Source organism: Trachinotus anak, unplaced genomic scaffold (genome assembly GCF_046630095.1).
Source record: "Trachinotus anak isolate AG129_WGS33_773 ecotype Australia unplaced genomic scaffold, CSIRO_AGI_Tana_v1 ptg000005l, whole genome shotgun sequence".
NCBI classification, from domain to species: Eukaryota; Metazoa; Chordata; class Actinopteri; order Carangiformes; family Carangidae; genus Trachinotus; species Trachinotus anak.
The window spans coordinates 20,749,287-20,776,184 of record NW_027273856.1 but is presented as its reverse complement, the minus strand read 5'-3'; the positions used below and the strand labels follow the sequence as shown (position 1 = coordinate 20,776,184).

The 26,898-nt window shown below is 39.9% G+C and overlaps 2 protein-coding genes across 3 annotated transcripts in view; one reads left to right on the top strand and one right to left on the bottom strand.

Moving 5' to 3' along the window:
- Positions 1 to 26,898, top strand: part of LOC139621900 (MAM domain-containing glycosylphosphatidylinositol anchor protein 2-like) — a 162,376-nt gene that overhangs the window by 12,279 nt on the left and 123,199 nt on the right. The window lies entirely within an intron of this gene.
- LOC139621899 (low choriolytic enzyme-like) lies at positions 21,518 to 24,731 on the bottom strand. Its single transcript, XM_071478863.1, has 8 exons — positions 24,242 to 24,731; positions 24,063 to 24,081; positions 23,881 to 23,943; positions 23,540 to 23,686; positions 23,306 to 23,423; positions 22,002 to 22,180; positions 21,835 to 21,916; positions 21,518 to 21,723 (listed from the first exon to the last, which is right to left on the bottom strand). The coding sequence occupies exons 1-8, from the start codon at positions 24,311 to 24,313 to the stop codon at positions 21,585 to 21,587; spliced, it is 819 nt and encodes a 272-aa protein (XP_071334964.1). The 5' UTR covers positions 24,314 to 24,731; the 3' UTR covers positions 21,518 to 21,584.

Sequence of the window (26,898 nt, the reverse complement as noted above, 5' to 3'; positions counted from 1 at the left end):
CTTCTCTGAATGCATTAATAATGCTCTCCAAAGAGGTGGAACCTGGGTGGTGTTTCCGTATTGCTATCCATATTTATATCATAAGCCTCATTTCAGCACATGCTGATAATATTCATGAATTCCATAGCAACTGATCCAGCAGAAGCCGATTGGTGAAATTTGGCTGTGCCCCCTATGCGGTGAGAGCCTCCTACAGTGGGTATCTCAAATGTTGGTGTGTGCGTGGGTGCCTGCGTGCATGTGTGTGAATGTGTGTGTCTGTCTGTTTGTGTGTACATTCCCCGTGGATTTCTGTGATGCTACCGAGGTAATTGGATGTGTGACGCCCACCAAAAATCCCCTTTAGCCCTGGGCAAGCGCTCTTTCAATCCCAGCGTGCCTCTGTGGAAAGCACAACCCAAAGGAAGGCTTATTCTTTCAACTGGCAAACATCAAATGGTTCCCTGTTCTCTCCATCACAGCCTCCGTCTCTCTGCTCTGCTGTAGCATCAGAGGAAAGCCCATTAACATGTAATGACATGACCGTACACATGCGTGGCAGTCACAGGGAAACATGCAGCTGAGGATACACACCCTGCTCACTGCAGCGCTTCTAGTTAATAACTGTTGATTTTGCAGTGACAGTCATTTTGGGAGGATTGGAGAACTGATTGTTCTCTCATGGAGTTGATACAGCTCTGGGGCAGGTGCTCAAAAGTATCAAGAGTGTTAAATTATTCCTGTCGGGTGGAAATGTACCTAAACCCTGGCATAGTGCTGAGTTTTACTCAGTCAGAATTTCATGTCACGGTGGTTTGGAATGACGCACAGCTACTGTAGTCTTTGCAAACTTTCATCATCCAAAAAAATGTCTGCAAGCTGACTCAACAACATTAGCATTTATATAACCAGGAGAATGAGCAATTAACTGGTTTGTATAGTGCACATTATCATACTAAATATTCATTTAGAGATGAGCTGCTGTGATTGTGAGGATAGTGGTCACATGTTATGTGCAGTTGGTATATTTTAAGGTTGAAACTACAATTACTTTTAGTATGTATTATTTGTAATTTTTAGTGATTGTTTAGTCTATAAAAAATGCCACTACAAACACTACAAGCTACAACTGCCACAGTTGTTGTTTTTTTTTCATTATTGATTTATCTTTTGCAGACTTTTTCAAAAAATCTATTAATCTTTTATTCTACAAAATGTGAAAGAAGTGTGAAAAATGCTGTCACAATTTCCCAGAGGCAAAGATGACATCCTTAAACTGCTTGTTCTGTGCAAGTGAAAACCCAACACCCAACGATATTCAGTTATATGACTACAACTAATGAGTATTGATTACCAATTCATTTATTGGTAATCCTTTAGGATTAAAAATGTCAGAAGATAGTGACAAATGATGATTATGACCTTTCTGAGCCCAATATGACCTCATGAGATAGATTCTGCCAATAGTTCAATGTCCAAAGATTTTCCATTTAAAGTAATGTAACAATAGATAAAAGCAGTAATTCCTTTCATTTGAGAAGCTGGAGTCAGTAATTGCTTGAAATTCTTGCTTCATGACTTAATTATATTATTGATGATTCATTTTAAGTCATTTAATTAAATAGCAGATTAACTGGTGAATTATCCTAGCCCTGATCATGTTATAAATGGAAAAAAAAATCAGCAATATTTTAATCATACTTTAGAAACTGGAGTCGGTGAAAGTTATTGTTTTTAGCTATGGTAGTGTTGTGGCTAGGGATTGGATTGGATAGCACATAATCAAATTTGAATCCAGTTACGAATCCATTTACCAAATTCAAATCATCAAACCTTTTTAAGTCGTTTGTTTGGTGGGGAATGAAGAAATCTGTCGTACTTTTTTTATTTCAGTCTGTGCAGTGAAAAATTTCAACTCTTCTGTGCAACAGAAGGTATCATTTCATTTTCGAGAATCTAGCTTCTTCTTATCACAGAAATTGTAATTTTTATTATGATTTAGGAGCCGTTTACCAGGCAAGCATGAAACTGATACTAATGTAAACTAGGGTAACTAACTTCACCTGAAGGTGTCCTAAAGTTATCAAAACTAACATGAGTTCTTACTTTAACATGTTGGACAGTAGATGGCAGGATGAGATGTTACCACTTTAATTATCCTCTGACTTTTCCACTATCTCAGTGATCAGGCCACACTTTCAGTCTACCCTGTACTTTAGTTTATGACTAAATACCTGCAAGACTAATAACTTTCTCAGCAGTCTCAGCTGTACTTTGTTCTCACTGCTAATTAGCAAACATTAGCGTGCTGACATGCTAAACTAAGATGGTGAACATTGTACCTGCTTAGCAACAGCATTTTAGCATTCTGATGTTAGCCTTCAACAAAAACTGTACCCAAGTACAACCTCAAAGATGTGCTAGCATGACTGTAGACGCTGAGCAATTTCCTTGTTTAATTGAGCGTTAACATATTAATCTTCTGATGCAATTGTCATTCGTTCCCTTACAAAGCAGTGTGGACAATATTTCACATATTTTTTAGATTGGTTTTTAAGTCCCACACGTCTTTCTTCTCCTTTGCAGTAATTGGTATTGTTAATCCCCTGTGCAATGCAGAAGTAATGTGTGATGTCCCTTCAGCTCACCAGGGCTAGTTTTTCAACTAGAAGCCGTATTAATAATGCATGACAAAGAGGGGTCAGAATAAGGTTTCTTACTCTAGAGGACGCCTTGTTTAGGAAATTTGATCTTAACTGCGGGTGAGTATTTGTCTTCACAGTGATGCACCTCTCTGCATACAGCATAATTAGAAACACACACACACGCGCACCCACACACACACACACACACACACACACACACACACACACACACATAAGAACACAATGAACCATGTCTTGTTGGAACTATCATGATCTCTCTAGCTGCCAGTGTTTGACGTGTGTATGTGTCAGTGTAGTGTTTGTGCATGTTGTTTGTGTGCGTGTAAATGTGTGTCTGCAGGCATCTGTATGCGCTAGACGCTGCGGGCTCTCTCACTCCACTGGTCTGACCTCCCGCTGAATCACACACTGCAATGGGCACGGGCAGGAAGAGAGGGCGCAGGAATAGGATCTCCTTTCCTTTTCCCTCCTGTTTATCTGCTTTGATTCCTCTCTGGATATTTCCGTGACCTTGTTTTTGAAGTTGCATAATACGCTGCTGGAGGTTGAGGTGGAAGGCAAGGAGTGTGGAGGCAACAGGGGTGGAGGCAGGACACAGATCTAAACTGTGATGACAGATGAGGCTTTCTCCCTCTCACCTCCTCCATGCTCTTCTGGGGAGGTGAGAGCGTGGCAACAGAAAGAAACCTTAAAGACAGCAGGGGATTTGGTCATAGCCCCAAACATGGTTTACTAAGAGAGATGTGAGTGAATAAAATGGCACTCTCTGAACCGTGCAGTTCATTTACACATACTGCAGAAAAAGAAGATCACACTTGCATGGGTTTGCTTTCTGTTCCTGTATGTTTTACTCCTACTCCACTGCTCTCTCTCTCTCTTTCTCTTTCACACACATTCAAGCAGGCAAAACAAGAGCAAGATGGCCTCTGACTCATTTATATCTCCATTAAGTGGCTTGTTGTACATGTCAGCATGGCTGCAGCGGAAGTAGGAGTCAGCCATGATGATAACGTCATTAAAGTGCCAAGAGGGGAACAGCTGTGGGAATTGCTTGCTGCCCTATCTGATGACATTATGTGCACAAGCTCATTAACTTATGGCATAAAATTGCAAAGTCACACATAGCTCTGCTGCAACAGCTCAAGCTGAAATATTTTTTGTTTTTTAGGAAACATTGCAATTAGGCATGGACAATATGGATAAAACCCTAAATTGAATTTAAGTCATAAAAAATCAATTAAGAAACTGTGACTGGATAAAATAATTAATGTGAATGTCTGTCTTTGTATAATCCAGTTAATTAAATATCTGATAAATCAAACAACACTGATGCAAAAATCATATTAAAATCTAATATTGCCATAAATTTGATCCTGCTCACTGATTGCTCAGAATGGCCTAACATAATCAGAAATGTTAAATCAAAATTAAAATTTACTCCTATTATTTTGTTCACTCCCTTTGTACAGTACATGGTGTTGTAGAGATTTCAGTGTGATTACCAAACTGCATGTCTATTTTGTGAAGTTGTTTATTCTGTCTTTCAGATTCCAGTAAGTCCTTTAAATCCCCCTTACACTCACACATGCATGTTGCTTTTGTTACTTCACTGGGATGTTTGACATTCACTGTGCAGATTGATGTTCATGCAGATTTTTATATTTGAAGGCTGTTTTCACATTTATCTGCTGCAGCAGGAAAGCTCACCTTAAATCTGAGTTGAAGAGTTGTTTCTACACCGTTATAAGTATCAGAAATGCCCCAGATGCTGCCGAAAATACAGTATGGGGTACTGACTGGTACCTCATGATTTATTAATAAACTTTATAGTTTCACACCCGGATAAGACATTGGTTTAACTGGCAATCAATTCATTGCTCTAAATTATGTAATGTTAACTGTTAGCAAAACGTCTGAAATACTGTACTCTGGAAAGTCCCACCAGCAAAAAGGCAACGTGTACAGAGGAACAGTTTTTAATTCATACATTGATTTATTTATTGATTGATTGATTGATTGACAGTTAAATTGTGAAATAAAAAATCCCATGGCATTCATGTACTTCATGTTTTACAAAGGATTTATCCTGAGCCATGCCGTACAACAATGATAGCAATCAAGAATGCATATGCATGTGTATGTGTGTGTATTTAGTGTGTGTCTGTAGTAAGGAGGAAGTCCCACTGTCAAGGTGTACAGGTAACCATTGTAGAGATGCTTAAATTGCTCTTTTAATGACTCTTGTTGTGGCATTCGTTTTATTCGTCGAACACATATATCCAGTTACATTAGATGATTAATGCATCCACTCATATACAGAGCAAGACACAAAGGAAACTTATCTTGTATGAAAACTGCCTCACAGCATTCTCCAGTCTCCTGTAGCAGCCTGCTTTCCCTGATCCTTTCCTGCACTGTAGTGACACCTCTGGCCGATGTCGGTCATGAGATGCTGGATTCACCACACACTCCATTAGGCAGTATCCTCTCACAGAGGGTTAAGATGAATCAGATTTACTATAGTATATTCTGTTTCTCAGGCCTCATTGAATATATGTAGATTAGTGCCTCTGTTCCTGTTCTGTGCGAGGCTGCATGCAAGTCTTTGTCTAATATTTGCAAAGCTTTCTTCATATTTTCTCAGCTTGTTTTTGGCCTTGTAATCTAGGCTGCCACAATGCAATGCAGATGCCTTTGCCAGAAATCCTTAACATATAATAGTCTCTGTTTTGTTCCTCGCATTTGTTTTAAGTGCTGCTCTCCTCAGATATGTGGTGCCCCCCAGATATATTGGCACCCTCAATAAAAGCTAAACTCCAAATGCTGTAAAAAGATAAAGAAGAAAATTAATGGACCATATTCTCAACTTGAAAAAATAAGCCGCTGTTAGTAATCACTGCTACTCAGTGATACACAAAAGACAATTGTTACACGTGTTGTACTGCAAAGCCTTTTAAACTTATTTAAGTCAAACCAACACCCATCAAGATCAAGAGATCAAGCACTGGTGTTAATATGCTAAGTGTTCTATGCAGCATTTGAATGGATTTAGCCTACATTTGCATACATTAGTGATTCTGTACCATGTTGTATTTGGTATTTGACGTTGACTTTGCTTTTTTTCTGGATGAATTCTCTCTAGATGGACTGTTAATGGCTCTCTTTATAGGTTTACAAGTCTTCCTAATGCACTTGCATCATCAGCTGACATTACTGTATTCTTAACAGCAGAATGTCCTCATGCGTGCTAATACATGGCTGCTGTGTGCTCTGAATGTTTTATTGGCACAGGGAATATGTTGGTGAATCTATTTACATAATGGAAGGTCTTTTACAGGGGGGGGTTCATTGGAGACAACTCCCCTTGGACAGAGGTTAACTGTTACTCCGCCTGCGCCACATCATCATGACAATAAAACAAGAGGACATTAACGTTATTACATATCAGCTTTGATTTTACATGCGATGATTAGATCATGAAGCATTATATATCAAAAGCCAAGCACTGCGGCTGAGTTTTCCTGAGCCTGGTAGCTTTTGGTATGTTGTGCAGGCACTGAATAATGAGCATCAGCTCTCACTTTGACAGTGCTCGCCATGGCATCCCATAAACAAGTCCAGGATCCAACAATGCTCTCCTCATTTGTTGGCTTCACTGCGGGGCGCCGGCTCTCTAAAGAGAATGAAATCTTTCTGCGAGATAAAGGGCGCATGGAGCTCACTTAAGAGCACCCTGCTCTTGTTCTTCTGCTTGTTTGCAGGCTTACAGTGCAAGAACGGGGACAGGAGAAAAAATGAGCACTGCAGGACGGTAATTTTTAATGAGGGAATATTTAGTGGCTGCATATGATTCTCAGCAGTGGATTGATAGCCCACAAAGAAAATAAAATCCATTTCCTAAACAACTATCGCCTTGGTAACATTATGTGACCACTCAATTTACATCCATAAAGAGAAGAAAGGAGATTCTCCAGCAGCTCTGTGTTTATCTTACTCAGTGGTGTTCTGAATCTGGGGCTTATTTCCTCCTTCTGGTTGGCTTTACTTCCTCTATCATTTCCTGTTTCTTCTTTTTATTATCCTAAAGCCAAGGTGCACAATGTAAGCGATGGCTCCTTTGACTGGGGTTCTGAGGGAAAGTATTAGCAAGCGTGGAGAGGAGAGGAGGCTCAGCAGGGAGAAGATTAAATTATCTCTTTTGAAGGTGTGCTGGCGCTTTCATGAGACAGAGGCCATTATTAATATGCAGTGACACATGCATACATCCAAAATGATCCTGGTCGCTTCGTCATGGATCATAAAATTCCCCAAGGTGCCTTTCACTCATTGCATACTGAGAGCTGCCACCACGGCTCTTATGAATCATTGCGGTTCCGTCAGGATATATGGAAGGCGGGGAGGAGAGACAGAAAAGAGGGAAAATGGCTCTTGTGTTTTATTAGATTGTCCAGACAAAATTATATTAGTTTTGAGCGGTTTGACTCAGTGGCAGGTCGCTATGGCGCTCTGTCCACGGGTGACAGGAAGGCCAATGAACAGATTGTGGGGTTTGCATGGTTTGCAGGAAGGTTAAATGGGTCATGTAAGCTGCTGTCAGTCTGGGGCATGATGAAGTCATCTGTAGATTTGTTGCTGGCATTTAAAGTTGAACTTTTGTCTCAAACACTGTGTACTGAAATGGACTGTATACTGTTTATTGCTTTAGACAGGCATTCGAGCATGCAATTTAGCATGCTGTTCTCTATAGTTATTCTAATCAACTGAATGTAGCCAGGTTCAACCAGCTATATGGTATAATTTGCTTGTCACAGTTTGATAGTGAGATAATACCTGCCTGTGATGTCATCTCTCACTCTCCTGACCACTGCGCAGAAGCACCTGGATCTTCTGTACAATTCAGTACTCACTTTACTCTTCTAATACTGAACTCCATTGAACAAGTTACGCCTACAGCATGCTCATTATACAACTGGATGGAGGCGTCAACAACGTCGGCCAGAGGTTACACATATCCATGGAGCAAATGGGCATTGACTGTGTAATTGGAATTTGTACCCCTTTATTCCCTTTCTCTGCCTTCTCCTGGTAGATAGCCCAAATGAGCTGTCACCCATGATTGATTTTCACATTTCAGGGATGCCTACGTTGACTTAGTGCTGACTATTAGAGAAGCTCTGTCATGCCCATGGCATGGAGTAGGCCGATAAGTACAGAGCAGGAAACAGTTTGGCTTGGGCGCTCTCAAGCTGAACATGTAATGTACATACAAATCAGCGCGCATTTAGTTGTGTATGGCAATGAAGTGGAATGCACAAGGCAATAAAAGCTTTTATAATCTCCCAACTACACTGACTGTAAAACTCTCCTGCTAGAGTGTTCATTGTAAGATGCAGCTTTGAGCGGTGCACAGTGGAAAGCCGGTGTTATCTTTACACTGTGTCACTTTATGTCTGTGTGTGTCACAGCGTGTTATTGTGTATGATGCCATGCTACAGTGTAAGAAACAATGTGTAATTCACTGACAACATAATTAGAGGCCTCTCTTCACGAGGCAAAGTTGTTGATTTCTTTGGTTAGGTGTTAGAACTGGTTTGGTTTAGTGCACACAAAATGTGCACAGACAGTGCATTAAATGTCACATGAAAGTCTCATTAATCTGGTTTAGCTCCACAGTCATTTCAGCTGCTGTTATGAGTCATTCTGTGGGTTTACTTTACTATGCTCATGCTATTGTGGGGCATTTTTTTCTGGTGGATCAGTTTGCAGGAGTACTAGTGGCAAACGCTTATCAGTTATGCAAAGTGATTACTGTCTATCACAGGCAGCTGGTTGGTGGGTGTAGTGTCTTGATTTCAGGTGCGTTGGTCCAGTCTTTGTCAGATTTCCAGACTTCTAATCCCAAATGAGTCAATTTAATGACAACCTGGTTGGAGCTGATTAAGACTTGTGTGTTTATTTCCTCATAAATGACTTAATTCTTGGATATTTTCTCTTAGGAGACCGACTCAAATACTGGCCTTGAGCAAGCGTGGCCGATAATACAGCCATCTCGTTCATGTGATTCAAGTATGGTTGGGTGATATTCAAGCACTTCATTGCATTTCGTTCTGGTTAATTCAATTCATGATCATCGGATCTGGAGTGGAAGCTATGTCGTTACGATTATATACTGTCGCTTCCTCATGTGCTGCACTCATCCTAAAACAGTAAATCATGTTGAAGGCACATCAGTAAAAGTGTCCAATTTAAAAAAAAAAAAAAAAGAAATCTATCTTGCTGTGTGATGTGTCCTGTAGCAGCTAGATGCTCAGCCTTTGCCTGGAAATGATATACTTTGACTAACGCTGTTCAACAGCAGACCTCCCCTTTGACCCTTTAGGCTTTATGACTGGACATTGATTTGCTCCCTCTGTGTTTTCTGGATGGATGATCAGGGCAAAGGCACTTATCTCACTTACAGTGTGAAATGGAGTGCATCCAAAAATGTGATTCCGTGTGGCAGATGCACCCGTGCCTACACATAATGCGTGCACGCTCACACAGGTACACTATGCAAGTGCAGACACAGATTTAGAGCAACAGGGTGACATGGCACAATCAGACACAGTTTACTGTGCGTGAAATGAACAAAAAGGACATATGTTCCTCCCCTGCAGTGGGTGTAGTGTGTATTAGTTTGCTCGAGGCAAAAAAAAAGAGATCTTGTCTCTTTTGGAGGGCCACACTTTTGCTACATAAATAGGGTATGTCCTGAGTACATTACAAAATGAAACAGCTGAATTACATTTGTTTTCTAATGTTGTTGTTGTTTTCACCTTTTCTGTAATAATGTGCCACTGGTTGGGGTCGGGACCTGCTTGAGTGGTTGCCTGAGGGATTTTTACTTTTTACTTGTGAATGTCTACATAATTTTGTTTTTTCATGACACTAAAATTTTTCAAGTAAAAGAATCTGTGAAGGAGAAGATTGAACTGATCACGATCGATCACAATCTGTAGATTGACACTGCAATTAGACACTAAGTGTGTTTCCACCTAATTTTAATGTGCATTTTAATGAGAGCAGTAAAAACTTGAGACTTAATGTGGGGTCAAAAAAATGCAAAGAAAATTTACTTTTGTGCACATACACAAGTTTGTACATAAAACCTAAAATAAGCTTTTAATGGAGCTCCAGTTTGGTTTTTGCATTCATAAGGCCAGGCACACGTATGTGTGTACTGTGGCTGGCACCTTATGCTGCTGTGTGCACATATACGTGCATGCATTCACAGTAAAATGTGTAGATTACACACATCAGCCATGTGTCCCATGTGTTGGTATGTCGTGCCTGCAGTGCATGACCTTTAACCTGAGGAGATGTCAAATATTCATATCTTTCCTGCTTCAGGCTACTTGCTTCCTGGAGCCCTGTCTTGCCCTCCAGGGTGAGGTCCTGCATTATAAATACACGAGTGGAGGTCACAGACAACCAATCAGAAAACGGTTTTGCCAGCAGGGACCCTGAGGGTCTGCTTTAATGATAGCTCAATGATAGTTGGAGGCCAAGAGAAAAAAAAAATCAGGTCCTGTTTACAACAGTTTGGGATGGTGTAGACGGATAATTTCAAAAATGTCTCTTGCACCATATTGATGACAAAAGAGGTACTGATTTTGGCCAAGTCTGATTTATATTATAACTGAATTGTGATCATTTCAGTTGTATGATTAGGATCCTCTCATTTTCTCCACAACTCAAATGTCAAGTATTTAAACATGTGCAGGAGAAAAGCACTTTTTTTTCTGCCTTTAATTAGAAAAAAAAGCTGAAAATAACGCATTCAATTTTCTGTTCATAGATCAGAATCTGTAATTTGGCATATAAGCAATTCAGCATGAACTCCTTGTTCTTATTTCATTGATTTCAATGGTGTATAAGTTCTTTGCCAAAAATGAAATGTAATGTGTGAAGGATATGAATAATTTGAAGGGTGTGATCTTGTGTCCCCTGGGTGCCTGCTGTCATTTGTAACACATACAGTTGCAGATTTTCCAGGTACATTGAGGGAACTATTTCACACTTATCTCATTCTTCATCTGCAATACCCCTATATATCTTTTCGGCTCTCCCCCTGATATTGAGATAAATGTGAAAAGAACGAGACAAAGAAAGAACAAACAAAGAGCAATTTGAATCAGAGCAGGCCTACAGCGACATAAGCAAATAGAGGAAACTGATTGTAAGAGATGTTTGAGTATGATAATGTCAAAGGGAGCCGCTGCTATCCTCTGAAGGTTAATAAAAAATTCTAAATTACATAATGAAACTACAAATTTCAGATTTTGGATAATAGATCTGGTTTCCCTTCATGTCTCTCTGCATTGTGTATTCACTCAGCAGTAACAGGGTTTCACCTGCTGCAATCCTTCTTTGACTCAAATCACCGGTGAACACCTTACACTCTCCATCACAGCTGCCAGAAATAAAACAGCTGGATGAGTGATTACCAGACTCTTTCTCTTTCTTTTCCTTCTGTTCCCGGACTGATCGGGCTGCTACATCTCTGCTTTGGCGTTTGGCGGCTCCTCAGTTGGAGAACTGAGGGTCCTGGCCTGTGAGGAGACATTAGAGGTTGCTCCGCTCTGACAGGTATCTATAGATGCCATTGACTTTAAATTAAAGCCGAGTGTGAGGTGATCAATCATAAGAGTGCACCACGGACACAGCCGCAGTGTGATGCATGGGCTTCCCTCCCTGCGCTTTCACGACAGTGCACTGCGATCAGAGCTAAATTACCCTGGCGACCCGCACTCCCTCGGCTCTCCCCTGCTGTCCTCCCTCTCTGAACACCGCTAAACCCTCCCATTTTACACTCCATGGAGAGACACTTTTCTTATTGCCTGACTACACCTCTCACACAACTACTTCCAAAATGTTGCAGTTTTTACTCTGCAGTATGTTAGAGCTAGAAGTGCACTATATGTCGACGTGGAAGTTTATTACTCTGCTCATGTCAGGTACAACTCCTACACCAGGAAGTTAGTGTAACATATTCTTCATCATCAGATTGAAAAGGCTGTCAGCGTTTGTGACACAGGCTTCAGTCAAGCTGTAGACACACTGCTACGCTTGTGTATGTAGGTTACGAAGCGTCCTCTTTGACGTCTGCTGATGAGTGTGATTGAAGGATCATACTGATGGTCGTTGGACATTTATCGTGACAGATCACACATACGGTGTGCTATCAGTGGTTAACACTACTGCTAACCACTGATAGGACACCGCCCCATTCAACACACTACAAGCTGTCTGATTGATGTCATTTATTTCCTGTCATTTCACTGTGGTGTAAATCATGCAAAGATAGATTTCTTGGCAAAGTTACATTATTGTCACGTGGGAATATGAACAAGGACTGCTTTGAAAAAACTCCTTGTTGTGTGTTCAAGGACGTCTGTGATTTGAGATCGTGCCTTTCTTTAATTCAAGGAGCTTCCAAATTGAAATTATCCTTCTCGCAGCGCCTTTCTCTCTTATTGTTTTTCTTTTGGGTTTTACTTTACAGTAATGTACTCCAGTTGTGAATGCAATACTCTTCGGTTATTTTAATACTGAGACATGTATGAGTCATGGTAATTAAAATTGATTACTAATCAGTTTTTGTGAAGGTTGTTGTTCAGTAGTTACAAAATCTGGACATTTAAGTGGGATTACATTGCTCTTCACAGGTTTGATCATGTTTTAAGATGAAACAGACATGAAACAGAATATGTTGCTACTTACATGTTAAATATATTATTGGTGTGTGTGCGTGCGTGTGTGTGTGTATGTGTACATACTATGGAGCAACCTGCCCGATGAAGGCTGGCAAAATCTTTTTTCTTTTTAAATTGCTTCAAAAAACACATTTCTTTCACAAAGCTTTTGAATGATCTCTTTCAAATATTTCACAAATTTTTTTGCATCGCTTACTTGTGTTTCTATTTTCATTGTATTTTCTTTGTTTTATTTTTTGTCTTGAGTAATTTGTTTGCATGTGTTTGTTGTTTGTTTTGTTATTTTATCCTTATGAGGCACTTTGTAATCTCGGATTTTGTGCTATAGTGCTATATACACACACAAACACACACACATACACATACACATACACACACACACACACGCAATCACATATATATACACGCACACAAATTCATATGCAATTCTGTATAATGAGTACTTCTAGTTTTGATACCACTGCTTTTATTTTTTATTTATGTAGAACATCAGAGAACTTCTTCCATCATCGTTTGATCCAATGAGCTAAACTCATACACTTTGATGAGAGTGCACTGATGTAAATAATCCAACAGAGCGAAATTGAATAAAAAACAGCTAAAGATAAAAATGGTGCAAAGCAGCTGTGACAATAGAGAAGCTGTGGGAGGGATGTTGAAAGTAAAAATAATTTTAATTTTGCCAGAGACAATGTTTTGTGATGATTGTTAGTCAAGGTTAAGGTCTGAACAGTTTATCTGCATTGCACAGAAACAACACAGTCTGTTCTCTTCTCATTCTTTCTCTGATTCTTTATTTTCCTCCTTTCTCTCCCTCAGAATCTCAGTGTTTCTGCTGTATTCGTGCGGCAGCTCAAGCAGAGTGAGACATCACTCCTGTCATATCACTGTCAGGGGGCATTGCCCAGCTGAACTTTTTCCTTTTTCCTATCATATCAGTAACTGAGACTGTAAGTTTGGACTGTGACCTTCAGTGTTTGTTCACTATCAACAAAGTGATGACCCATAATTACATAATTATTACATCAATCCAGAAAGAAATAATTATAAAGCTAGTGTACTTTTTAATATTCAGTGTAGTGCAGATGGGGTGTGTTGTCCCCACTGCTGAAAAAATCTTCAAGAAAACACTGAATCTTTATACAAGACAAGGTAACATTGCTCAATTTCATGGTCTAATGAGCCTCTCATTGCATGAGGTATCATAACTGGCACACAACATGTCAAGCTAGTTATAGGAAGGAGGGAAAAAAAAAACTTCATTTCAGTTAGTTTCTTGTACTAACTGGTGTGGAAGACCACCCACTCCAAACCACTACCTGAGAAACAGCACTGAAGTTCCTCCAGATGCCTTTTGTGCCACACAGTGGGACTGAAACATGAGGTTGCCAGAGCTCAGAGCTGCAAATGCACTTAAACAGAAGAAAGAAAACCCTCACCCCGGTTTTAGCAAACATCCTCTTGTGTCATTGTCACATGTGCACACACATGCAAACTCTCACTGCCAGAAACACACACGCACACACACACACACACACACACACACGAAAAATGATGAAAGGATTCATAATCAGAACTGGTGAACTGAAGAAAAGGCTAATGAGCCTATGCACTGTTGTAATGCACCAGCACCATCTTCACCATTTTTCAGCCTTGAAAAATTATTAGCTGTACCCTCACATTATGTGTAGACTACAGACTAACATGCTTGCCTGCTCCCGTTTGCTGCATCTTGAGAAGTGCAGTTCCCTGAATCCTGATGTCAAGGGTTGCTGGAAGAACTATGAGATCCTTTGTTCCTTCCTTCTCCAGTTTGTGTGAGATGCGATGAACCAAGAGCACGAGAGTATAACCACAACGCTGCACACTGTTGCCGTTTCCTTTCCTGGAGCAGAGAGGTTTCATATTTTGGACTTACTGGTGGTTTGTTAAACATCTCATGGGTGCATATCTGCCCACCGCTGAGAAAATTCCCTTTTTGAGTTTCAAACGCAGCTCGAATTGATTTTTTCCTTTTCAGATGTAGAACGTTCCTCCAGTTGCTATAAAAGTCCAATGACGACAGAGGCCAGACACGAGAACCTTGTTTTCTCCTGAATCGATACATTTTAAAGTGGAAGGAGCGTGTAATTCAGGTTTGAATCGCCGGAGTCATGCGCAGATTATGAACTAAAACAGGCAGACACTGTTGTAGACACATGAGAGGACAAAATATTATTTCTCCTGTCCCATAAAGGCCTCCCTCTGTACTGCACAATGTTTGACCTTTCTGCTGATTTAGCATGTCCTTGTGGACAGTGTGCTTTGCTCTAAGACAGAGACATATATTGCCCGAGCAGACGTTCATTTGCTCTCCAAACCATTCATTCAACGAGAAGAAATTACATTTTCCGACCGTCTGCGGCGAGATGATGGAAGTACACGGGGGCAAGAGGATGTGCGGAGACACAGTCAGCTCAGAGAAGAGCCTGCAAACATGCCATCAAAGTGAATTTCATAGAAATAACATTTTCAAAGCACAATCAGAGACTTTTGACCCTTGTGTGCTTTGTTTTTGGTGCTTCAGCCACTTGAGGAGCTTGATCTCGGCTGTTTGTTTGTCATATGCGTTAAGTTTCCCATTTTCCTGGAAGCACAACACTGCTGCATTAATTACTGCTTTAATTGGGCAATATACAAGTATACCAAGTTAAAAATATCTTAAATGTGTAACACGTCTCTGCAGGGACAATATGTCCTCCTAGGAACATTATGTTGTAAACAAAGAAAAAAGAAACATTTAGATTAAAAAAAAGAAAATAATTTCCCCTTATTGGCTATATCTGGGACAGCTACAGTTCTCAAAGTATATTTGTTGCTGTTCAACACTTAAAACAAGTAAACGTCCTACCTTTGGGGATCAATCTCTAATTCTGTTGGGAATTGCTCCATCATTCTGTCATCTCATCATTGGCTGTTTGCCCATTTTATTCAATTTTTCATCTGCACTCATGATAAAACCGAGCTGTGATTAAACCAGTTTGATTGCAAATGACGATCTAATTTATTGGCTTTAAAGTCATTTGGGAGCCATCATCAAAAACTTCATTTAGCTCGGCGACAAAAAATGGAGGGCGTATAATCAACCTAAAATCGAAGACAGCTGTCAGATGATCGCGTCCACCTGGGTTTATTGGCAAGTCCACTAAGGACAAAGAGTGAAGAACAGCCTAATGCCACGATAATTGCTTTCATAGGCGTCCTGCCTACGAAAGCAAGACAGGTGCTATTAATATAAAATGGAATAAATGGCCTTGGAAGGGATTGGAAGCTGTCATCCCCTCCCCTGCTCATAGAAGTCAGATGCATACAACCTGTGTAATTGCCACATATAATTGCCACATTTCAAGGTTGCAATTATATTTCTATAGCAGTCATTATACAATCCCACCTTTAGCATGCATATTCAAATGCACTGATACACTGCTCACACACACTACATGCTCACATGCACATGGACACTAACTTTCCAACTTGCTTTTAGCAGACACACACACACACACACACACACACACACACACACACACACTGTGTTCCCTGATAAATGCCTCAGTATTGTGATAAATAGCAGAGAACCGTGTCATATAAAGGCTGCTGATGGAATCGTGGTTTGATCCACATGTAGAGTAAAAAAACATTCAAGCACTTGAGTCTAATTTTTAGCTGTAAATTGATAAACTGGTAAGTAAAGCATTGTTGGACTGATCTATAGCAGTGTGCACTGTCCTTGGTGCTGAAGTGGGTTTAATGTGATTGGAGCATTTCTGTTCTTCTGTGTACAGTGTGTGGATAAATTCCTTGAGCTGGCAGCAGGAGTTTGTTTATGTGTTGTTTATTAAAGTTTATTATTCTGGTGGGAATTTGGACTTTTTCTGGCACAACTCGAACTGCACAATATGGATTCTGTTTATAATTTAATCTTACTGGAGAAGTACAGTCTTAGAGAGAATGTTAAGAGACCCTTGTCCTCCTCCTTCTATAAATATAGTGACAATGTGTTGTATATATAGTGACCTTTACCAAAGTGCTTTTGTTGCCTAAACCTGAACACAGACGGGACTCTGGGTGTGAACCTCAGTCAAAAACTGGAAGATGGTAGCAGATATCTGTGTCCTAACATCACATTGAATTAACAGTTACAAACAGCTACCTAACTGCTGAAATGTACTTTGTATAGTATATCTCAAATGTTTACCTGACATTCAGCATCAGATTGTTTTCTAATCAAGAAATCAATCAGCCTGCTTATTAAATGTGGCTAAACGTACTGTTGAGAGCTGCTTCTGATGCATGACATCATAACCTGCTCTGCTCTGCTCGTTTGTTGCAGTGAATGAAGTGATCTCTTTTGTAATGTGTCGGTGTCTTTATCCCGCTGTGATGCACGAAGCTCAGTTCAGAGCTGAAATGATCTGCAGGATGAGAGATCAGTAACTCCCTGTGAATAAACCTGCCAATTTCTCAGGGCACTGAGTATTGTCTTGCTCTCTCTCTCTCTCTCTCTCTCTCTCTCTCTCTCTCTCTCTCTCAACTCAGTTGCTTCAGTCACTGCTTTGATTCGTGTGTTTCACTGTTGCCTCTCCCTGATTACTGTCCCGCTCTCATTGTTCCCATCTCTATCTGTCTTGTCTTATCTCTCCCCACCATCATTTTTCTCCCTTAACCACCTCCGTCTCTTTCTTATTCTCCATGCCTACTATCTCTCTCTCTCTCTCTCTCTCTCTCTCTCTCTCTCTTTATCTTAACCCCGCCATCTCCTCCACTGCCCCATTCTCATCAGACACACACAGAGAGTGATGCACAAACACCATCCCTCACATGTCCAATGAGTACCTTGTTATCATCTTGTCCCCACAGCGGCTTTCTGTCTGGCTCCGTCTCAGCTTGGATTCCGTCACTAATGGGACCGCATCATTTTCGACAGCTGCAATTCCTCAGCGCTGACAAACAGAGATGTGGTGCAGCTCTGAGAACACAGCTCAGAGGGATTGTACACTAATGCTTCAGTCTGATTTACACATTTACAAAGGCCTTTTTAAAACATCATTTCTCTTTGACACAGACAGGCTGGTGTTGTATTTAGAAACGCCACATGGCCTGTAAAGACAACATACATTTATTTCAATCTTTAGTCAGAATCTGCTCATATCTCCCTCATCTCGCTGTCTTCTGAAATGTTCTTTTTGTATTTAAAGAAATGCCAGCCACTATCTCAGTTTCAGGGAACACAAGGCATGAAATATTTATGAGATTTAAGAATGCAGTGACAACAGACAGTAACTTGTCAGCGTGCTATTCTAGGTTCAGACATCTTAGAGGTTCGTATATGGCTCCTCAGGCTCCTCAGATCTGCAGAAGAGAAGCTGAGTTAAACTTCATGAAAGCTTCAGCAATAGCACATTACTTTGGCGCCTTCGATCCCACAGCTGGCTAATCGTTTCTGTTGGGTCCTGCAGGGCGACAATAAAGACTTCCAGAATTTCTATGCCAATCTGTTATTTCTTTTGATTGCGTCCTTAACTAAATTTACTTGTTTTGGCAAGCGCTGCTTTCATCTCACTCAAAAGGGGCACTTAACAACTGACTTGCTTGTGACCCAGGACAGGCTTTGAAAGCAGACGCACACCACAGACTTCAAAATCAAATGATCCAGGCAAACAACTATCTCTGTTGTTTGTTTTTTTTTTTTTTTTTAATTCCTGTTTGTTATTAGACTTTTTAATTATGTTCAGGAGGAAGCTAACATATGGTTTTTATTCAGCTTAATTGCAATTCTTACCATAGTGGTTGTAAAGAGATCCATTCCTAATGGGATTTTATGGTTTGTAAGAGATGTTTTTTTCTGTGTTAAAATGAATTCAGTTAAAACTAATAGAAGTTTTCAACAGCTTGAGTTAGACAAAATCAAGTTCCCTCTTTATGTGTTTCTCCCTTGAGCTACAAAAGAGAAAGTAACAAAAACAGAGAAAACAAAGAAAACAGAGAATACGCAAAAACTATAAATTTTCTCTCATTTACAGGCTTTTAGCTGAGTCGGTTGTGTTTGATGCCTGTACGGTCGCAGGTTTCCAACACAGGGCAAACACCAGTACCTGAATGAATAGATGAGTGTCATAGTTACATTAATATAAGAACCAGTGCTTAGTTAAAAAGAATATATTAATAGTGCAACATGCCAAAGTTGATGTTAATGTATTTCATCGCTCCTATTTGGGGGATATCATGCTTTAAGTTCTGGAAATACAGTTCCCATAATGCTTTGGGGTATGTAAACACGAAGTATAAGGTCACCGTGGATTCAGTGAGTTTTACTTGACAAAGTGGTACCTTTTAAAAATATGACAAATTAACTATTTTCAGTTCCTATTTGCAACATAACCATGGATGTTCCGACCACTGTTGCTGAATTATGTTGATACTTTCAGGCCAGTTCTTGAGTCACAAAGAGCATCTTTTTCTATGATTTCTAAATTGATTTATGAATATTTATTCGCAATAAGCATCGGCAATAATATCCCCAGGAAGTGTAAGTCACTATGAATCTCAAAATATGTATATTATGTCTTGGTGTTCAGATTTGAATGAGTGATGACTGAGGGGGAGTGGCATTTTTTGACATGAACTGGCAATTAATTAAGAAATTCATTTGATGTACCTGGACTGCTGAAGCCTCATGTCAGATTGAGATTTACTTAAGAATGCACTTTAGCACAGGAAAAGGACTGTGGATTTCGTCTCCTTTTATACATTAAAGTTGCATTAAGAAGGAATCTTTTCATAGTCAGTATGGAGAAGGATGTTTACAGACTTGAACAAGGGTGAACCCATCCTTTAAAAATATCTAACTTACAGTTAGGAGTGTAAAGAACTTTTTTTTTCCTAGAAGGTTAAAAGCTTGAAATTTTTTAAAACTGTCTCCAAGGTTGGACTGGCTGAGATGGTAGCACCACTCTGAGCGAACGTTTTAATTTCCTATTGGTCGGTATTAGGCGGCTCACACGGTGAACTGAGGAGAGCTGTGTGTTGAAGCTTATCGTGTTTGAAGAGAGGCAGGTACACTGATCTGTGTTAATAACATGGTGGTAAGAGCTGCTCAGCCAGCCAGCAGTTATGGCCTGCCAGCGTATTACCAGTGACATCACAGATCAGACTGCATTTGGCTCCGCTCGGCCGGCTCTCATTAGAACAGACGTCCTACAGGAGACTGTGCTGGTCATATACACACTGCCCTTTAAAGGACGGTCAAAGAGCATCTGTAAGAGCATTTCAGACAATGCTTTAAAGCTGTTATCAAATAACACTCGGTAATACTAAATGTTAGGTAATGCATGGCAGATTAAGCTTCTATGTAATATATTTTTGTTAGGCTTCGGCCAGATCAAGAAGGAACATCTGTGAGCAATCAAAGGAAAGATAAAATATTCCATATGATGTGTTTGTTTACGTCAGCCTCACAGTTCAAAGAGATGACTCTCATAAGACTCTGGTTTGATTGAAGGTTTTTTAGCCACATTGTGTTCCAGTGGTGGCATGTTTGCACTACAGTTATGAGATCTCAGACTCAATGGTAATCTCATTTTAATCAGGATCAGGAGAAATACTTAAATTCATATCTGGCTGAAAAGTCTCTCCGAGCTTCTTGGAGCACGAACAGAGCCGGAGCGTTAAATATTTCAATAAACAAGTAGATTTTAAATATTTCATGGGCAGAACGATTGATATGAACCGAGACTACTTTATGAAACATTAAAGGCTCTGTGTCCATCTGAAGTATACGGATTCACTGCCTTTCTCTGAGCACTGCCTGTGCCATGGTCTCTTTAGCTGCATTTAAGCCAGAGCAGTGGAGAAATGCATCCAATGCTGTCATGATTGTTAGTGCATTCATACATCACGCGAGGAGGAAAATTTGCTTAATAGGAATCTGTTCTCTCTCCAAGGCATTCTTCTCTTATCTCCCCCTAAACTCCCCCACTACTCCTTTCTCACCCAACACTGCTCTCTCTCTCACTGGGGTGAATACAGAAAAATAACACTGCGTAGCATTTCAAAGGGTGGAAAAAAAACACACATCCAAGAGTGTGGGTTGTGGCCAAAAAAAAAAAAGCTAATTTCTCTGCAGGGTTAGGGAGTAGTAGCAGAGGGGTTTATCTCATGTCCTACCACATCTATGCCTCTCCGCAGAGACGCAGCCCTGCAAAGTTTGGCTCGCTGAATATACTGCAGTACTGATTCACTCTGATAAAACACTGTACTCTTCACTAGTGTACAAATCCCAAACTTAATTACTATAAGCCGAAATGGAAATGAACTCATTTATGAAAATATTGACGCACATTTGCCCTTCAGCCATTTTTGTATCTAATTAAACTCTTTTTGTGTCTTTGCCAAAACTTCCCAACTTTGTTTTCTTACTGAAAGTGATATGGAGAAATTAGAGAAAATACAGTCATAATAGATACAGTAAAACTGTTTGATTTTCAACTGCCTACATACAAAGTTGTTCTATTAAATGAAGATAAACGGATTGTTTTGTAGTGATTAGAATCATACAGGATGTTCGGCATCTGTCCTGTTTCCATAGAAACAAGAAGGGTAATTTGAGTATTCATTGAATTTGCTGAATCACAATGAGCACCAAATAGTTCAAGAAATAGAATCAAGCAATGGCAGACTGTAAAGTACAACTTCAGACTGAGTGAATCAAGGCTTAACAGCATACCCGGTTACTTTGTACTGCACCTCTATAGAGTTGAGGGCTTGCAGGAGGCGGATAAAACAAGAACAGACAAAACTGAGGTGGCAGAGTTTGAGATATCGTCCCTGACTTGTGGTCCTTAATATTTGTATGCTTCCAAAAATGGAACTTCATAGTGTCTTTTGTTAGATCCTTCCTGTATGATAAATAACCACGTCCATCAAACTTTACCTTCAATGTGAAATACAGAATTTCTGTCTGTCCAAATTAGAAAATTGACATTGTAAAATCCATGTAATGCCCCTTTAAACGTCCACCTTGCAGCAGAACCCAAAAATGTTAGGCTACATATACATCACTGTAAATGACAATAAAAGCTTTTATTATCATACTGTCACATTCATGTGACAAGTGTAAGAATGAAAACATACAACAGTAATCCTCTATTCAAAGGTAATACCAACACTTATAGAGCTTGTTGATCCTGAGAATGTCGATGTCAGATATGCGGTCCCTCTGGCCAATGGGAGCAGAGGGGTCACGGGTGGGAGTTATGGTCTCTGCTCCGTACTTTCCAAAAGCAGTTCTGCAGGTTTAAACAATGTTAATGAGACAAAGAATCATGTAGAAATGTGTTTCCAGAATAGAATTAGATTCAACACTGCCTTATTAGTGTAATGTTTCTGCTCCAACTTACCTTCCATAGTGCATTACAGAGGAGTAGTCATACGGAGTGTAGAGATTATCTGTATCCATCTTTTGGAAGTTGTAGACAAAATCTGTTGACAAAAAAAGACCAATAACTAGCTAACAGACTAATACATAGATCAACTGAATCAGTCAACGGTGAAGTGAGAGTCTTACATTCATTTACGTTTTCCCAGTTGATTCTGACATAACGGTCACGGTCGCTCCGTGTGTGTTCATGGTAGAAACCTAGCACATGCAGCAGTTCGTGCTGGATGATGCCGTGGCGTATGCAGCCGTACCTCTGCAGTGACACCACCTGCTTGTCTCCAATACGGCCCAGTAGAGAGGAACAGCTAATGGCAGACAGAGTGAAAGAGAGAGAGGTCATTAATATGCAACATGCAGCCTTACATTTATTATTACCAGTGACCCTGTGTGTAAATCTGTAAATAATTAGCTTTCTGGTGATGTTTGGGAAGCTTTTGCTGTTAGCATACCGGGGAGCTAAGCTGTGGCTATCAACTACAGATGCATGATTCTAACAACAAGAGAGGACTGACAAATGTTGGGGCAGCATCCTGCAAGATGCATGCATGCTTCTCCCGTATAGGAAAAGGACTCCTCAGACTGAAAGAGATGCAAAGTGAGCACAAATGACATGGTTGCATTGTTTGTAGTAACTTTGCATTTACTTCTTTGTCACTGTATTTGCATCTCTTTGTAGTTGTTATGCATCTTTATATGGCCGTGTCTCTTTGTGGTTATTTTGCATTTCTTTTTGATTGTTTTGTGCCTTTTTGTGATTTTCTTACATCTTTTTTTAGCTGCTTTGCCTCTTTATAATCTTTTTGTCTCTTTGCACTGACACTCCTTTGCTAATTACAAGAGCACACTACATTCTTTACTCTGCTAATGTTACCGTACAGTATTTAAATGAAATGTTACCGAAGCCTCAGTACACTGTACCACTGTGATGTTAGGGGAAAAAATCAACATAAAACGAATGTTGGACTGGATTCGGTTTTCAGATTCTTCATGTTGAAAGACTCTGATCATGATCAGGAGCAAAAAGAAGAAAACCCACAGTGAGGACATCCCTTCTTGTAACTGAGCTCTGTGTCTTTAAATCAGAAATGTTAACAGTCAGTAGTGTTGGCAGAGGCTCTTGCTTGGGGGCCTCCTGACGCCTTTGACTCTTGGGCCTGTGCCTATTGGGCCTGTTCACTCATCCATCCGTGCCAGTGTGTGTTTTACATTACATTACAGTTACCTTTTATAACTGTTCTCAACTGTACCATATTTTGTAAGCCACGTCATGCACAGTGCAATTAACTGAGTGTAGATACACATTTATGCTGCTCACTTTTCCCTTTACAGATGCAATTATCTTGAGTGTCCCACTACTTTTATATATATTATATTATAGGTGTATGTACTTTCTGCCTTCAAATGCAGAAGTGTTTTGGTTATTGACTTACCCATATCTCGGTTCAATGCTTAAGTACGCCCTCTGAGCTGCACGTGGAACGAAGCGAATGCAGGTTTTTGATTCAAAGTCCTTCAAGGCTGCGAAAATCTGACTCCTCTCAGAGGTGTCTACGTTTGTGGATAAAAGTGTTGAACCAGTAACGACATCCATTCATTACATGAGAGCGACATGTTAACGTACACAATAGTTTCACAAATGCATTACCTTAAAAATAGAAACCCACCATATTTTTCACTTAAAATGAAAGGGACTTCCACGTTCCCATTAGCAGATTTTGGCCACAGACAGCTATATGCCTTATTAAAGCACTTCATTGCATTCCTGGTTCGTGGAATCAACACGTCTCCTTCCAGCAGAAAATCTTTAGATCCTGTTAAAATGAAAGAATATATGAGCTTTTTATCCAAATGTCAGAATTTGGGTGAAGTCAAACTAAGACATGGCCATGGTTCTCAAAAAACCTGTTTTCCTTTATTGAATGTAGAAAAGCTGCATTAACATAAACACATTAACAAAAACTAATGTTCCCTTGCCGTCCTCGTGATATCATGATTGAATACTCACCATTGTTCATTCTCAGAATAGTTGTGGAAATATCCTCCAGAGCACACCCATCCACTGAGATCTCTAATGAATGGAAGAAAAGCAGATGTCACACAACTCTGTGTCGTCAATGACAAACGAGAAGTGAGACAAAAGTGTGATGTTTGATAGATGTGGGTTGTTAGAGGGGGCTGCAAACTTACCATTATCAGCACCAAGATCCTGTGGGGAAAAAAAACTGAGAACATAAACTTCTGTTCTTCATTCTGCAGTTTTAAATTCAGTTTAACACAATGAACAGGACAAAGTGTGTCAAATGTGCATTCATCACATACAGTGCATACAAGCTGTTCAACACTATATTTAGTGAGTTGTTTCTTACATTTCCATGGTGAGCATTACAGAAGCCCAGAAGCAGCAGGAGAAGAAGATAAACAGTCGTTTTAAAGTCCATTTTTGTCTGAAGGTGTTAATGCTTCAGAGGCAAGTCTTCACTCACCTCACCGAGGACTGATGCTGGAGCCCAGCCGGGCCCGAGTTTATATGCAGGATGTCAGGGTGTGTCCGTGTACAGAGATTAGTGGTAGGGGTTCAATGGGCTCTGTCTTAGACACACAGCTGATGGGAGTGCCCTGCCCACCATGGCCCACTGTTTCCACAAAAGGATAATCTCATTCTGGGGGGATTACAGTGACCACAGGCTGCTGTCAGATCGCTTAGCATCAAATTTCAGACAGCCTTTTTACCCAGCAGGAGGTATGCGGATGAGATCTGACTCTGTCCCAAAGTTTTACTCCAAAAATAACAGATATAACATTTGAAAGAAACAATGCCATGTTCTCATTAAATATTTGCAGGCACCGGCGCAGAGTTGAATTCGTAGTATGGATACTTTACTAACCCAGTAGCGTCATACAATCACTATTTTTTTACTAAACAAAAAATTCATGGAAAATTGTGTAGTAGGCCTTAATAAAATGAAAAAAAAACACTGATAATAACAATAATAATTATCATCATAGTAACAACAACAATAATAATTAAAAGAATGAGGTGGGACTGGCATTGTTTGAGCGAAGAAAAAAGAGAGACAAATAAACAGAAAAAAACCCAACTCCCCACTGATAATCACCTGTAGTTGTTTGAATACTGTGAAGACTCATTTATTTGTTGGCTCAGCTTCTTTTTTTACTCAAATGTCGTGTTCACTCCACTTTTAATGTCATAATTTCTCATATTAATTGCAATAATTTACAAAATGTGAAAACAACTTTATTTTGAAGTAAAAATCAAGATTATTATTTGATTTCTGTTTGCTGAGGGGGCTCTTCCACCACTCTGAACTCTCTGGTTTGGTGGTGCTGCTGTGCTGCCTCTCCCTACACTGCTGTACTTTTCCTCCAGCTGGAAAAACTTTGTGATGCCAAAAGAAGCTTATTTCACTATTGGTATCAGAACTAACTTGCTGTTTGATCCATGTATGAGCACTTAAAAGCTTGATCACTAACAACTCCAGTGCTACTGATACCATCAGCTCATCTCGGGAACTGGCGAGTACGTGTGTCTATGCACTGAACCGATACCACGTAGTGTTTTGATAAAGTTTGTAGTTTCACACCAAGATCAAACGACAGTTTTCTTTGCCTCTCTAAAACTGTAGCTTGCACAGGAAGTTGCTGTGCAGCCACTGGCAACTATAAGCGGTTGATGAGTATAAGCAGTTCCCACTATAAAAAAATGTATTTGTTAATGTTTTACAAAGAGTTTAACCTAAGCCAAGTCATACAACAATGACGGCAATAATATCACATCTAAACATTGTTACTCGCGTACAGCTGTAAATTTTTTTTTATGAATTGGTATTGGCATTAGTAAGGAAACAATGGGATCAAAATGTCTCTAACAAAAACCTAATTTCCCATTAAACTAAACAGCCGCTGTGGCCTTTACAACCCTCTAGATTCACAAAAAGCTTTGTAGTTTACACTGGATATGACCTATTGTTATGCAACTCCATTTAAAATGTATTGTTTCAGATAATAATAATGGCTCAATTAGTGACTGGCAGTAAAGTACGGGATTCATTACTGAAGAGCTTCTGCTGCTGCTGCAGCAACAGTGATGATCTCAGTGGTAAAGGCTGGGCCACGGCCACCAGATTGTTAGGAACAGAAAACAGTCTTCTAAAAACTCAGAATCCAAAATTGGGTTGTTTAGAGAGATGAGTATTCAGATTTATTGGATGCCTCGCTAATAAATCATCAGGTTCCAGTGGATTGTTTACAGGAGAAGAGAGATGCTGTCTGGCTTCACAGCACCATAAACAGTTTTAGGATCTGATTTCACACGTCCAGGCCGGCAGCTTCAAACAGAGATTCCATCACAGCAACCTTTATATGATGTGGTCCTCTGCTGTACATCACAGTAATGTGGCATTTATTGTTTGGGAACAAAAATTGCACTGTGTGTGTAAGTGTGTGTGAGTGTGTGTGTGTGGCTGCAGGTGTTGTATGTGTGAACTTGAACAATAAAACCCTATGGATTTAGTATACTCTATGCACTTTTGCGTGTGTGTTTGTGTCTCTGTGCCGTCTATATGTCTGTGCCTGTCCAATTCGGGTGATCCGTGTGGGTGCACAGGTAATCCAATTTGTGTTTTAGAGTCACAGCACAGCATGAGTAATGCTCAATGATGTATGACCCGTCCATTTGGTTGAGCTTTATTCCTAATGCCTCTCCAGCTGCAGGGGGAAGTAGATCTTATTCAATTGGATGTCAGTCTAGTAGTACTTTTTTTATTTCTCTCTGTTAATGTAAGACTTTCCCATGATCACACATAGCTTTATTTTGCGTTCTTTTGCCTTAGTCTTCCTACACACCTTTCTGTTTGATATGTTCAGTGGACTTTAACCTCCATCTTATTTGTTTTTTTTAATTGCATTTCAAAATTAGCATTTAGAGCATTTAGATTGTGCTTTACCTCTGTAATCCAATGCTGTAGTAATACTGTTCACATGTGTTCTAACCACAACAAACATA